At 36.9% G+C, this 15,649-nt stretch overlaps 1 protein-coding gene across 1 annotated transcript in view; it reads left to right on the forward strand.

The window, feature by feature from the left end:
- The window catches only part of UNC13C (unc-13 homolog C), a 611,946-nt gene that overhangs the window by 295,658 nt on the left and 300,639 nt on the right, over positions 1-15,649 (forward strand). The window contains exons 13-15 of the mRNA XM_047738968.1: positions 3,361-3,530; positions 6,769-6,884; positions 8,764-8,927. Coding sequence (XP_047594924.1) covers positions 3,361-3,530; positions 6,769-6,884; positions 8,764-8,927 — 450 coding nt within the window. The remainder of the gene's footprint in view (positions 1-3,360; positions 3,531-6,768; positions 6,885-8,763; positions 8,928-15,649) is intronic.

Below are 15,649 nucleotides of genomic sequence, written 5' to 3' on the forward strand. Positions count from 1 at the left end.
TGTTTATATTCATAATTAAAGGAAAATAAAGGTGAAATTACTTTATTATTGTTTCTTCTTTCAAGTTGTTTAAATTCCAGTTAGTTAATATATCATGTAATATTAGTCTCAGTGGTAGAAGTTGTGATTCATCACTTATACAGTGTTCAGTGCTCATGACAACAAGCGCCTGCCTTTATACGCTCCCCCCATTGCCCATTTAGTCCATTCTGGACTCTCCTCCCCTCCAGCAAACCTTAGTTGTTCTCTATAGTTAAGAGTTTATTTTCTGATTTGCCTCTTTCCCCCCTATATTTATCTATTTTGTTCCTTAAATTCCACATATGAGTGAAATCATATAGTATTTGTCTTTCTCTGTCTGACTTATTTTGCTTAGCATGATAACTCCAGCTCAATCCCCGTTGTTGAAAATTTCAGTCTTTTTTAATGGCTGAGAAATATTCCATTATATATATATGCCACATCATCTTTAACCATTCATCAGCCGATGGACATGTGGGCTCTTTCCATAATTTGGCTATTGTTGATAATGCTGCTGTAAGCATTCGAGTGTTGTGCCCCTTTGAATCAGTATTCTTGTATCCTTTGGGTAAATACCTAGTAGTGTAGTTGCTGGATCATCTGGTAGTCCACTCTTTTTTGTTTTTGTTTTAATTTTTTTTTCAAAGATTTTATTTATTTATTTGACAGAAAGACAGATCACAAGTAGGCAGAGAGTCAGGCAGAAAGAGAGAGAGGGAAGCAGGTTCCCTGCTGAGCAGAGAGCCTGATTCGGGACTTGATCCCAGGACCCTGGGATTATGACCTGAGCCGAAGGCAGAGGCTTTAACCCACTGAGCCACCCAGGTGCCCCTGTTTTAATTTTTTAATTCAAATTCAATTTAATTAACATATAGTGTATTATTAGCTTCAGGGACAGAATTTAGTGAGTCATCAGTTACATATAACACCCAGTGCTCGTTATATCAAGTGTCCTCCTTAATGCCCATCATCCGATTATACCATTCCCCTACCCACCTTCCCTCCAGCAACCCTCAGTTTGTTCTCTATAGTTAAAAGTGTCTTATGGTTTGCCTCCCTCACTATTTTTTTAATCTTATTTCATTATTCATTCCCTTCCCCGATGTTCTTCTGTTTTGTTTCTTAGATTTCATGTATGAGTGAAATCACATGATATTTGTCTTTCTCTGACTTATGTTGTTTATCATAATATCCTCTAGTTCCATCCACATCATTGCAAATGGCAAGATTTCATTCTTATTGATGGCTAAGTAGTATTCTATTATCATATCTTCTTTATCCATTATCTGATGAACATCTAGGCTTTTTCCATCTTTTGGTTTTTGTGGACATTGCTGCTATAAACACTGGCGGGCATGTGCCCCTTTGAATCACTATGTTTGTATCATTTAGCTAAATACCTAGTAGTGTAATCGTTGGGTCATAGGCCATTCCTCTTTTCCTTACTGTTTTCCAGAGTGGGTGCAGCTTAATTTCCCACCAACACTATAAAAGGGTTCCCATTTCTCCACATCCTCATCAACATCTATTGTTTCCTGACTTGTTAATTTTAGCCTTTTGACTGGGGAGAGGTGGTATCTCATTGTGGTTTTGATTCATATTTCCCTGATGTCAAGTGACTCTGAGCATTTTTTCATGTGTCTTTTGGCCATTTGGATGTTGTCTTTGGAGAAATGTCTGTTCATGTTTTCTGCCCATCTCTTAACTGTATTTATTTTGGGGAGTGGTGTTGAGTTTGAGAAGTTCTTTATAGATTTTGGATACTAGCCCTTTATCTGATATTTCATTTGTGAATATCTTCTCCCATTCTGTGTAGGTTGCCTTTTAGTTTTGTTGATTGTTTCCTTTACTGTGCAACAAGCTTTTTAGCCTAATGAAGTTCCAATAGTTTATTTTTGCTTTCGTTTCCCTTGCCTCTGGAGACACTGTCTAACAAGAAGTTGCTATGGCTGAGGTCAAAGAAGTTGCTGTCTCTGTTCTTCTCTAATTGGATGGATGGATTCCTGTCTCACATTCAGGTCTTTCATCCATTTCGAATTTATTTTTCTGTACAGTATAAGAGAGTGGTCCAATTTAGTTCCATTCTTCTGCAAGTGCAGTTGCTGGATCGAAGGTAGTTCTATTTTTAACTTCTTGAGGAACCTTCATACTCTTTTCCAGAGTGACTGCACCAGCTTGCATTCCCACCAACAGTGTAAGAGGATTCCCCTTTTACCACATCCTCGCCAGCATCTGTTGTTTCCTGGGTTGTTAGTTTTAGCCATTCTGACTGGTGTGAGGTGATATATGATCGTAGTTTTTATTTGTATTTCCTTGATGATGAATGATGTTGAACTTCTTTTCATGTGTGTGTTAGCCATTTATAGGTCTTCTTTGGAAAAATGTCCATTCATGTCTTCTGCCTATTGTTTAACTGGATTATTTGGTTTTTGGGTATTCAGTTTTATAAGTTCTTGATATGATTTTGATATTCTTTATCCATTATCTGATGATGAACATCTAGGCTGACCATATTTCATCCACTTTCATCCACCTACCCCATGTTGGAGATCCTTATGCTAAAGTAAATGCATGTGCAGAGCAAATTGGAGCTCATCATTGATCATCCTAACTGGTTCAATAGCTACAAAAAAAAGAACAGGCGATGACCCAATGCTTAAAGAATGATTGGTTGGCAGGTAGAGAAGCATAGGGAAGAGTTTATACAGTGTATAGGGTCAGGAAACACCATAATATGTGTGGGCAATACTAACATCATATGTGTGGGTTCAACAAAGTAGGTGGAAGAAACCTTGAAATGAAAAATGGATTCAAGTGTGCAGTTTATTCTTAAAAACAGAAGGGTTTTTCTCTAACTCTAATTGATTTAACAGTATCTTATACTTACTGGGATTTATAGTTTACTAAGTACAAGCAAATAACTGTATTGTCATTTATACTCTGTGACATCCATAGAAGTAACATTAACTTTATATGGATGGTACAGGATTTTCTGAGTATGGCTGTGTTTTTCTAGAAAACCATTGCAAATAAGAAATATATCAAAGAGAAAATACACTAAATATTTTTGACCCATATTTGATTGCATTCAATTCAGTTAAAGGAAATATGTTTGAATAGGGTATTACCCCTTAGGAACATTGCTTAACTAACGCAACATTTTTCGATGTCCCTGACACCTGTAACATCCTCTAGATAGAATGGGTCAGTGGGAAATCTCATTTCTTAGATAACATACTACACCTTTCTGGATTAGACAGATTTAAAAGGAGTTGCTAACATTAAATGCCACTTAGAGCAGTTACCAATGGTTGTTAACTTATCCACATTTATTTTCAGTGAGTGCCATAACTCCACAGATCGAATCAAAGTCAGAGTGTGGGATGAAGATGATGACATTAAATCCAGAGTCAAGCAACATTTCAAAAAGGAGTCAGATGATTTTTTGGGACAAACAATTGTAGAAGTGAGGACCCTGAGTGGAGAGATGGATGTCTGGTACAACTTAGGTGACTATTTTTCAATTTACTTGAAAAACAGTTAAATAAAATTTGAGTATCTGTGTCCTATGTTATATTCCCATATAAGTCAAAATAAGCAGTGTCTTTCTACAACATTCTGCTGAGATATTTATTCAAATTCAGTATTATTGTAAGATGTTGGTAAATTTGAGATGAAATGAGGAAGGCTTTCAAAAAATCAGCTGGTTGTCTTTTAGGATAAAAATATCCCATTCTTGATTTTAAATTCATAAATACAGCTTTAAAAACTTTGCTGAATGTATAGGAAACAACATATGACGTTATGCTGTTTGACTTATTTCCTTTTGGTCCCTTAATGACATTTTAGCAATAAAGGAAAGGTGTATTTTGGATATCTTTCGAATGATGATATAAAAGTAGGGTTTAGTTAGCCAAGACATACAAATGTGGACTTATGTTTACTCTGTTGATAAAAATATTGAGAATATATTTAGTTGGCATGACTTTTTAAATGAAATTTTATTACGGGACCAAGAATTAAATAAATCTTTATTTTGACTTTTACATTAATTGAATAATAACCTAGAATCTTCAGTGCTGATTCAATAATAGTAAAAAATATATGGATCAGCTCAGTTTCTATAAAGGACGTGACCCAAAATATCTTTTTTTTTTAAACGTTTTTGCCTATAGTTGATACTCAATATTCCATTAGCTTCAGGTGTACAACATAGTGATTCAACTCTATATTTTATGCTATGCTCACACAAGGGTAGTACTGACCATCACCATGCAACATTGTTACAGTATTATTGATTGTATTCCCTGTGCTGTAACTTTTATTCCCATGATTTACTCATTCCATGACTGGAAGCCTGTTTCTCCCACGCCCCATCACCTATTTTGCCCATTCTCCCAACCCCAGTTCACTTATATGTGGAATCTAAAAGACAAAACAAATGAATAATCAAAAACCAGAATCAGATCTATCAATACAGAGAACAAACTGATGATGGCCAGATCCACAATTTTTAGTCCTATCATTTGAAATGTTTTAATTAAATTTTTAAGGGCTGGTTAAATCAAGGAAGTGTTTATACAGTCCCAGGATTGCAAAGAGTTTCCATTTAGGATATCAATATACTGTAGTAAATTTAAGAGTACTTTTGGCTTTTTGAAAAACACACATACTTCACATAATGTAATATTTGACAAGGCATAGTGGTAAAGTCATAGAATTAATGAAACTCTAAATAACACAATAATTTTAAAGAAGGAAAGATATATAACTTATCTGGATACAAATGATTCAAGCTAGAATAAGAACCCAATATGAAAATATATTTTAAAGAAATCTTCCTTAAACAAAATTGGTGCTTTGACATTACTGTTAAAATTTTTAGTTCGGTTATAGTGATCATCCTCCTGTATCTTGTTTCTATGTAAGACAACTTTCTATATGAAAACGGAGATGTTAGGTAAGAGTAAACTTCAGGCCATTAACTCTGTGTAACCAGTACTCACAAATTATGTTATGAAGTGGTTCACCCATACACAGACTGTTTCTTCTGATGTAAGTTAGCATGTCCTTGAATTGAGGCAGTTAGAATCCCAAACAGAAATTCCTTAAATCATTCCACAAATTATGTTACGAAGTGGTTCACCCATACACAGACTGTTTCTTCTGATGTAAGTTAGCATGTCCTTGAATTGAGGCAGTTAGAATCCCAAACAGAAATTCCTTAAATCATTCTTTTGACAAAAGAACAATTCTTTTGATGTTCTTTGCCTCCTGTCACATGTTTTTTGATGTGGGTAAATTCACTTTGCCAAGGAGCTTGAATGAGATATTAGTAAAATCAGTAAATTAGTAAAAATTGGCTATTCAGCTCTTATGCGGAAATCGTCCTTCCATGAATGGGGAGGAAAGTAGGATGTGGCAGGATAGGGAAATCGTGGCCTGCTGACCATCAGTTTTTGTGTTTGTGCCCTCTTTTGCTGATATTGGGAGTTTTAGAGGAGAGAGAAGGAGGCTGTGAAGGACAGGTTTTAGATTTGTGTAAAATCCCTCGGTAGGTTCAATCCCCATAAGTATCATATGTCTACTCTTTGTATCGTGTTCATCACATAGAATCATTCCACCCCGCAGAGGAGGACTTGGCCAAAGCCCTGGGCATCTAAGCAGAATCTGTGTCCCATAGGTCTCTGGGGCTGATGGTAGTTAAAATCAAAGAACCAGTAATGCTCCCTGGGACTTTGGACAAAGGTCTGTGACAAAAAGATTCTAGCACTGGCATTTCTTCCAGCTCCAGCAGAAAACTTTAATATTTGTTGAGAATCAACTGTCTCCCTGCCAGTAGGAGAAACTCTCATGATCCTGGCCCTCCTCAGGGAAGAAGAATATTCATAACACAATGATTATCAAATATTAACAATGAAGAGTCAGCAGACATTCCACAAGACGAAGGCAGACTTCATGATTTAACCGTATCTTTTATGACTATAAATAGAGTTATGCTAAGAAAGAAGGTCAGTAAGTCTTTGCCACTTTCTCTGTCACTCTGCCTCCTTGTGTTTTATTTGTGAAATGGGTCAGCTTGCCTCTTATTTCATCTGTGAAGTACATATCAAATGTAGGTCCCCTATGTACAAAGTTTAGGAATTTTGTGATTATGCTCTTCTTTTTTTCTCTTAAAGCTACTGATCAGGTCATATTGAACCCCCATACACATTATTTGACTGAATTGACTAAATATTGATTCCATCCAAATAAACAGTTAATCCAACACATTAGTAAACAAAGGCCATAGACTGTAGGTCTTTATGAATCACTGATAAAGAAAACTGTGAACAGATTTTTTTGTTAGAGCTTTGACTTATCTTTTCAGGCATACAAAGAGAAGCAAACGCTTTTACATGAAATAGTTTTCTGATTAATTATATTTTTAAGTTATCTTGCTTTTAATTGTCCAAACAATTAATTTCATTGCAGAAACTAATCAAGTACACAGAAATTTGTATCAGAATGTCAGGATCTTCTGATTAAGCTTTTTGTTTGAATTACCTGTAATGTGGTTTGACAATTAGTCACACAATAGGCACATTATTTTAAATTGTGTTTACCAGAATCATAATGGTTAATTAATAATCAAACCTAATCTAGAAAAGTCCCTTTTAGCCATGTAAGCCTTTTAAAAGCTTTTGAGAAATTCTATGAGAAATACAGTATTTTCAAAAATGACCAGTCACTGTTTTCTTTTATCAGAGAAACGGACAGATAAGTCAGCTGTGTCTGGGGCCATTCGATTGAAAATCAATGTGGAAATAAAAGGAGAGGAGAAGGTTGCCCCATATCATATACAATATACGTGTTTACATGAGGTAAGTGAATTGAATTGTATTAATGATAAAACCTAGAAAATAGGTCTTTATGGATCATACAACAAGATATTTGTCTTTAATGTATAATTGAATTAGGTTTGTGCAGTTGTTCCTAGAGTTCTGACCCTGTACTATGTACTATAGCATGTGATGTGCTAGGGAATCACACAGCCTATGTCTTGCTCTCTGAAGAGTGGGCACATGTCCTCCACTGAGAGTCAGAACAAATGAATGAGGCAGGTGTTAACAAAAAGACAGTAAGATGATGTTGACCAAGGAGGAAGAAAAATATCAAATACATTTGTTAAAAAAAAATAAGTCATGACAAATATTTTGGAAGCATTAAACATGCGATGCTTTAGTAAAGCAGGAGAAGTTCCAAATATAATTTTTTTTAAGAACTCTGAGTTAGTGTTCAGATTTTACTAAAGGTTTAGTTGGGAGTATTAGAAATACAAAAATGTTGATATTGCTCAGTGGGTTTTGGTAGCCAGTGTAATAAGCAGTGATTTTCTTTTTCTAGAATAACAAAGAGCTTCATACATGTTGAACCAACCTCCATCTTAATTACTGATTCCACAAACATGTTGGGAATGAGAAGGACCAAAATGTCCTTACCACCCAAGGATAGCAGAGAATATACCCACCCTAAAAGTAAGGCTTGGTTGTCTTAGAGGTTAGACTACCCAATTTGAATCCAAAGGGCAGATTTCCCTCAGTGTAGATATACAAACACATAATCTGTGCTTCGACTGAATGCTTTGCATCTGAGAGCTTAGAGTTGTGCCCAGAGCCTTTCTCTGATACAAATGACTCTTGGTCCATGTATCCGAAAATAAGAGGTGAAGCTGAGGAATGAACCTTTCCCCATGTTCAGAGAGGTGGAGAAAAAAAAAAATAGCTTCCTAAGGTAGAAAAAGATAACAGAGAATCCTTGCCTTTTGCATATAATTTTCCTAAATATATCTATGAAAATGTATATGTGGAATTATTTGCACTTCCATTTTACTAAAGAAGGAGTGGGGAACAGTATTTAAATCATTTACACCTTACACATAATGAGATGTAGGACCCACGCTTAATTTCCAGACCCCAATCTGGCCAGTATTATTATAACTTTAAGAAAGGTGGTTCAGTTTTTCAAATCAATAAAGAGAAATTCCTGAACTGACAAGATGGAGAGCCAACTCTGGCCTTATAGTTTGGGCAGAGAACATTTGGATCAGAGGAACAGCATTATACTTTGCTTTTCAGAGTCCTTTTCTGCTAGTCCAGGAACCAAAAAGAATTAAATCCAAGAAAGGAAGGATCTTTTAGTGACCCAGGTGCATCCAATGTAGCAGTTACCAAACTTATCAGAGGCAGAAAGAAATTGTACGTCGTGATTTTTCTTTCATTACACATTTCTCAAACATTCATTCTTAACCTCAGCTCGTAGCTCTGACTCATCATTTCACAGTCAAAACTCTTTACATACTTTTTACATATTGTACATACATACAATAAAAGTCTGTATTAACATAGCCCCAATTACAGTATTCTTCAGGGCCCTATAATTTACTCAGAGCCCATGAGCCCAAAATACATTCTAGCATGTAGAAATGTTTCCATGCAAAAACGTTTACTTCCTTCTACGATGAATCGGTAGGGATGAAACATTGGAATCGTTGATTCTTTGTAGATCTAGGCAGACATAAAACCAATTTGCATAAGTAGGAGGTGAGTTAGAATAAAAATCCAATGTATTCCTATTGCTTCTATATGCTAATGAAACATTAGATGCCTTCACATTGCACATATAAATTACTGAGAGTTCCAGTTACATAGTTCCGGCCTATTCCGAGGAATTACTGAACTATTGAAAACCACTTGCTTTTAGAATCTGTTCCATTACTTGACTGAAGTGAAGTCTAATGGTGGAGTGAAAATCCCAGAGGTCAAAGGGGAGGAAGCCTGGAAGGTTTTCTTTGATGATGCTTCCCAAGAAATAGTCGATGAATTTGCCATGCGTTATGGGATTGAATCCATTTATCAAGCTATGACGTAAGTACTCTACAACACGTGCAATGTTCGAAAGTCTCTTGAAATCTAAAGAAAAAGAAAGAAAAGCATTCATCTCCTTCTTCTAATTCAAACGAAATTTGATTGCAAAGTCAATTACATTTGAATGTGCACGTTGGATGCCAGATCGTCCCTCTCCCAGCTATAAAGTGTTAAGGATCTACTAATTCACTACCACCATCTTCCCAAACCTTATTTTGTTCTCAGAGGGTTCTCCATGGAGATACAGAGCCTTTACAACGCCTGGGAACTTGCACCTTCTCCACCCTACCCCAAACCTACTGAATCAGAAACTCACAAAGTGGGGCCCAGTGATCTGTGTTTTATTTTATTTTTTTAAAGATTTTATTTATTTGACAGAGATCACAAGTAGGCAGAGAGGCAGGTGGGGGGGGTGGGGAAGCAGGCTCCCTGCTGAGCAGAGAGCCCAATGCAGGGCTCAATCCCAGGACCCTGAGATCATGACCTGAGCTGAAGGCAGATGCTTCACCCACTGAGCCACCCAGGTGCCCTGATCTGTGTTTTAATAAGCCCTCTGGATGCTTCTCATAAACACTAAAGTTTGAGAACCAATGCCTTATTTGTTATCTGAGGATACTAAAGCCTGATGATTGAAGTGCATTGTCAAACTTGATAGAGTCTGTTAATGTCAGAGAGACACACATCTGGAGCCATAACAGTGTCTTGACCCAAACAATAGGCTGCATATTCTTCCTTCCTATATTTATACCAGTGTCCCTAATTCAGCAAAAGCAAAATTTACTGAGAATGCACATACTGCAGTAAATGTGGTTCCATGGGAGTGACCCATGTAGACCTTTACTGAGGAGTTTCCATAAGGGTTTAGAATTGGGTTATCCCTTGCCTACAGTTTACCTTTTGAAACCTGGTCTAAGAGTATAAATGTATCTTTTTCAGATATATATGATGTATAATACTTAAACTCTTTATGTGCATATATTATAAAACTGTACTTTCATTTTAAGGATGAAAATTTTCACTAGATGCCGGCCCAGATAATGGGTCCTTTTGAACCATCTGAGTGACAGATGTGGATTGGACAAAGATCAATGCTCTACTTCAAAGGTTTACTGTTCTTAGCATTTAATCACCAGACATAATTCCAGAAGAGCATATATAAGACTACATTTAAAATTTTCTTGACCAATTATATGGTTTTTTTAGTTGATGGAATGTCCTAAGTCTAAATAGTAAGACTTATAGATTATGGAGATGAAAAGGCACTTAATGGTCATACAGTTGAACCTCTCTCCAGATGAGAAACCCTGTTGCTGCGTCCATTACTGATGGCCTTCATCCCTCTGCCTGTTCACACATGGCAACAGCACATTCCTTTTAAGGCAACCTATTTTGTAACTGGGCAGCCATAATGAAGTCCCTTGAGTTTGTCATCTGCTCTGTCCCACATCGTTGGCTATAACTCAGAATACCTCATATCAAATTAAGCACAAATAAAAATGCAACTATGATTAAGAGTCTAAAATATACTGTTCTGTCAAAAAGGAGCTATGTTAAAAAAGACAACAGTAAAACAACAGCAATGAGAAGTCTGCTTCTGGAAAAATCATCAGTAAAAGAAGTGATCAAGTTAAATTCATTCCAAAATATCTCTGTAAGCTGATATCACATTACTTCTTTGCCATATTTCCGATGTTCTGAGAAGCATAATCACGTTAACATAGAAAAAGGTTAAAAGCTGAAATGAGGAAGATCATCCTTTATTCATTTTATCACTTGTGTTTTTTTTTCTTATCTTTAGCCTAATTAAACAGTAACAAGAAAATACTTGTGGCTACTTTTGTACCAAGTGACCTGCATGTGAGCCCATAATGATGAAGGGCCATATAGCAAGTATTTTCAGCTTTGTGTGTCCTACAGTCTCTGTCACAACTGCATCACTGCACTCCAAGTGCAAAGGCAGCCATAGATATTAAATAAACAAATGGGCATGGCCATGTACTGTTAAAACTTTATTTTAAAAACAAAAACTATGGGCTGGGTTTGGCTGTGGCCTTAGATTGCCAACTGCTGGTCTAAAGAGTGAAAGCAGGGTAGATAGGCATAAGGGGGAAAAATGTCTTCTTTTTTTGGTAATAATTTGAGCAATGTACTTTGATGATAATAAAATACAGTAGATTATGTAGTTGACCCTTGAACACCAAGGGTTCGGACTGTTGTGGGTCTACTTACAGATTGTAGATTTTTTAACAGTAGTGCAAATGTATTTTTCTCTTCCTTATGATTTTCTTAATGCTTTCTCTTCTCTCTCTTATTCTAAGAATACATATAATCATATCACCCACAAAATACGTGTTTATGACTATTTATGTGACTGGTAAATAATATGTATGTCACAATCAATAGTATGCTACTAGTTAAGATTTGGGGGAGTCCAAAGTTATATGTGGATTTTTGACCATGTAGGGGTCAGTGACTTTAACCCCTGTATTATTCAAGGATCAACTCTATCTACTTCTGGTTATGCATTTTATTTGATATTGATATTTCCATGTATTTATTTTTTATTCATTTGATGGGGAGATAGAGACAGAGCTCAGCAAGGAGAGAGACAGAGGGAGAAGGAGAAGCAGATTCCCTGCTGAGCAGGGAACCCAATGTGGGGCTCGATCTCAGCACCTGGAGATCATGACCTGAGGCGAAGGCAGATGCTTAACCATCTGAGGCACCTAGGTGCCCCTCATAATGATATTTTTATTTATTATATGTAACTTTAAGCTTTGAGAACTGACCAAGATGGACTTAACATTTCCCTCAACTTGATAAAACTTTAGACAGATTTGTTACTTGCCCCTAGGCTCCTGACCTCCTTCTCACACTTGGCCCTTACAAAATCCAGAAGGCTTAAACCAGAGGTCACTGACTCCCCCCCCCCCTTTTTTTTTATACAGCATTTACTTTAGAAAACTTATAATGGTAAATTCTTTGAATTGTAATTTTTTGAAAGCCTCTTGCCAGTTTTAACCAAGGAGTAGCTTTCTCAAGGACAGGCAGGCATCCCTCTCAATGCAGTCATCAAGCAGTATAGATCTCTGTCTCCCAGTCTCTGTTGGAGGGTAGGAGCCTAATTTGGACAGGTACCTTGATCCAAGTTGTAATACTGTCTTGGGTCATGAGTATAAGAGAAAGTTTATCTCTTTGGGGGGATAATACCAACTAGCAAACACAGGTGACTGTGATTCCCCCAACTCCAGGTCGTAAAACCTTCCATCCATTCCCCTTCCAATTCAAAAATGTCCCCATCTGTTATTTCAGCAGAACTGAGTTCGGACTGAGATCTGATTTATCTTCCCTACTGCACACCCTTGAATAAAATTTTTCTGGCCTATTTCATTATGTCCAGTGCAATTTTGCTTTGGCAGTACAAATTTTGTATTCTCACCAGAATAAAAAATATTCCTGTTGTTTGACAGTCTAACTCCTAAAAAGTTTGGCTACCAGTATGAATATGATCTCTTCATTTACTCTTCATGGATGGTCATTAGTTGTTGAAATAGTTTTTATAGAAAAGTACAACTGTAACCATTTTATATCAGTATGTTAATATTATAATTACTTGTGTAATCTAGTTTGAGAGATGGCAGAATGGTGTCACAGGGCACTTGAGTTCTGTTCAAAGATTTACAAACTGATATCTTGAATCCAACAGCCATAAGTTTTATTACTGCCTTATAAAAAATTCTAGGTGCATGATAGAAACTCAGTACATATTTTTAATTGAATGCATCAGAAGCAGAAACTGTTTATTCTCAGCTTCCCATGGCATATTTCTTCATGTCAGAAGTTCACAGTTGCCAGGCCTCCTGGGTGGCTCCGTCAGTTAAGTGTCCTTCTCTTGGTTTTGGCTCAGGCAGGGTCTCTGGGTCTTGAGATCCAGCCCAGCATAGGACTCCAAACTCAGTGGGGAGTCTGCTTGGGATTGTCTCTCTCCCTCTCCCCCAACTCACGTATATTCTCTCTCAATCTCTCTCTTTCAGATAAATAAATCTTAAAAAAAAAAAGTTCCCACTTGTCAAAAGCATACAAAATGAAACTTGAAAGATTAAGCTGGTATTGGTATCTATTTTACCTTATAAGTGTTTTAGAGCATATCATATTGATTGATAATTTATGATAATTTGGAGAAATATCAGAGTACTGACATTCTTCTGTTAGCCATTGAAATGTAACTTTCAGGGTTTTTTTTTCCCCCCCCCTCACCATAGCACATACCCTCCCCAATGTCCATCACTCAGCCATCCCATCCCTCCACCCCTCTCCCCTCCAGCAACCCTCAGTTTGTTTCCTGAGATTAAGAGTCTCTTATGGTTTGTCTCCTTCTCTGGTTTCAACTTGTTTCATTTTCCCCTCCCTTCCCCTATTATCCTCTGTCTTGTTTCCTAGATTCCTCATATCAATGAGATCATGTAGGGATATATTTTTTACCATATTTTCCAAGTGATACTCTGCAGCTAAATTGTAAATTGATTCCTAACCGATTGTTGGCCAATGAATAACACATTTTTTTAAAAAGGAATTTATAAATAACCAGCTATATCTTCAAATTTAAATTGGTTGCCTGTTGGATCAGTAGTATTTTCCTGTTGACTTGAAACTTGGCTTCCGGGGATCCAGAAAACCAACCAAGTAACAACCTAGAACTAAGTATGTCAAACTTACCTCAGAAGTATTTCCCTTAATTTTAAAAACACAAAGTTGGGGAACTCAGCTTCAAAGAAGAAACAGACGTCCTGTCTGCATAGGAAGGGCATTTACAAAATTAGGAAAGGACAAAATGGTTTAATTTTTGTGGGCTTTCCTAGATATGATTTGATTAGAAAAAAAAAGTCAAAACTCAGTTTCTTTTGATATTTAAAGCCTACTTATGCTTAGCCAAATCCCCAGGTAACCTCCTACTCTTCCTGTTTTTAGTAGAGATTGCCTGGTTCCTTTTAAGCGTACTCCCATTTCTTTGAAGATGGATTTGGAGCAGAAATAAAGGGGAAGTATGTATTAAGCCAGAGAGTCTGGTTGTACATTATTACGTTTTCCTCTTGTGTATTTCTCCTCATAAGAAGGAGGCTGAATCTATTTTGCTGGTAAATAATCTGAACATTAATACTGAACTTCCCAGTCCTCTAAGGTACTTCTTGCTTACTGTAAATCTCTCTCCTTTTACCACAAAACATTTTCTATAAGGGCATAATTTATTGGCCCAATTTGTTGCATAAAAATGACTCTTTGTTTTGGGACATTCATGAGGGAGGAGAAAAAGGATTACAATTTTCCTGTTTGGACAGCCGATTGATCAAGGACCAGGAGGATTTGTTCTCACATAGTAAATCCATCTTAAAAAAAAAAAAAAAAAAGAGCAATTTTCCAATATATGATAGCAAGAATGAAAATCTGTTTCCTTTCCAAAGAAGCACACTATTTTACATATTTTGCACCGTGATGCTGGGCATGGAGTCTGTTTTCTACATGAGAATTTTTGGAGTCCTTCTTGCTTTTCATCTATCAATGCAAACATAAATGCTCTTGAAAACATTCTGACAGACTTGCTATTCACTCCTAAATACATGCAGGGAATTCCATGTCAGCATCAGAGATGAAATTGTCCTCTAGAGGTGATTTCTGTCAAACAAATACATTTTAACTGAGTATTTAATGAGTCTTAAATTTATAGTAAAATGAAGCCTCAGGCATCTCACAGAATCTGAGATTTCCTTAGACTATGGACATGCAACTCTACTACCAAGTGAGAAAAGCATTTAGTCAGTGTTTTTCACCTTTATGTCCTTAAAAAACAACCTTGACTTTGGTACTGGCCCTCTTGATTGAATTTACATTTGAACTGGAACTATTGGGATATAGTTTATTTTAAAGGCACTGGTCTATTTTAGCTGCTTGAGCCATGAGCCTGCTTTCTAAGGAAAGTGCTGCTTCATTGAGGAGTGAATCACTCATTCCTGTAAGAAATATTTATTGAGGGCCTACCATGTGCCAAGAAGTTTTTTAGGCACTAAGAATACATCAGCAAACAAGAAGTCAAGATCCAGTCTCTGGTGGAGTCCCCATTCCAGAAAATACGATTCCTTTATTTGATAGACATTCTGAGCATTTAAGTATGAGGACTGATACAGGGCATGGGGATACAGCAGTAAAAGATCTCTTTTGCTTCAGTGAGCTCCTAATCTAGAGCAAAGAGGAAGAAGAAATTTAATAGCAAGACCGTGTAATAGAGGTATACATGGGTCCTGTAAGAACATAGACACGAAGGGACCAAATCCAGGCACAGACGTGGAGAGGTGTCAGAGAAAGCTGATGGTAAACTGGGGGTTCCAGCCTTACTGACTCTTTAGCTTCACCCCACCCCCCGCCAAACCCTACGCATTTTGTCGCCTTCCTGTCTCCCACCACTGTCCTCACACACCAAATCTCTGTAGTTGAGTTCCAGCAATCCATAGGATCTGTGAAAAGTTATGATGCTTTTCGCCAGAAGAGAAGTGGATCCTGAAGTGTTTGACCCCCTCTTTAGTGACAAGTGTAAGGGCCTATTTAGCCAGAGGGATTCCATCCGGTTAAACAATGACTTTGTTTATGCAGTAAAACTGAAACTGTCCCTGCCACCCCCTCCCCCAAGGGGACTTCCTTAAAAACAAGTCCCTGAAACGGTCCCAGGTAAC

The sequence above is a fragment of the Lutra lutra genome, chromosome 7 (assembly GCF_902655055.1).
Source record: "Lutra lutra chromosome 7, mLutLut1.2, whole genome shotgun sequence".
In the NCBI taxonomy this organism is placed as follows: domain Eukaryota; kingdom Metazoa; phylum Chordata; class Mammalia; order Carnivora; family Mustelidae; genus Lutra; species Lutra lutra.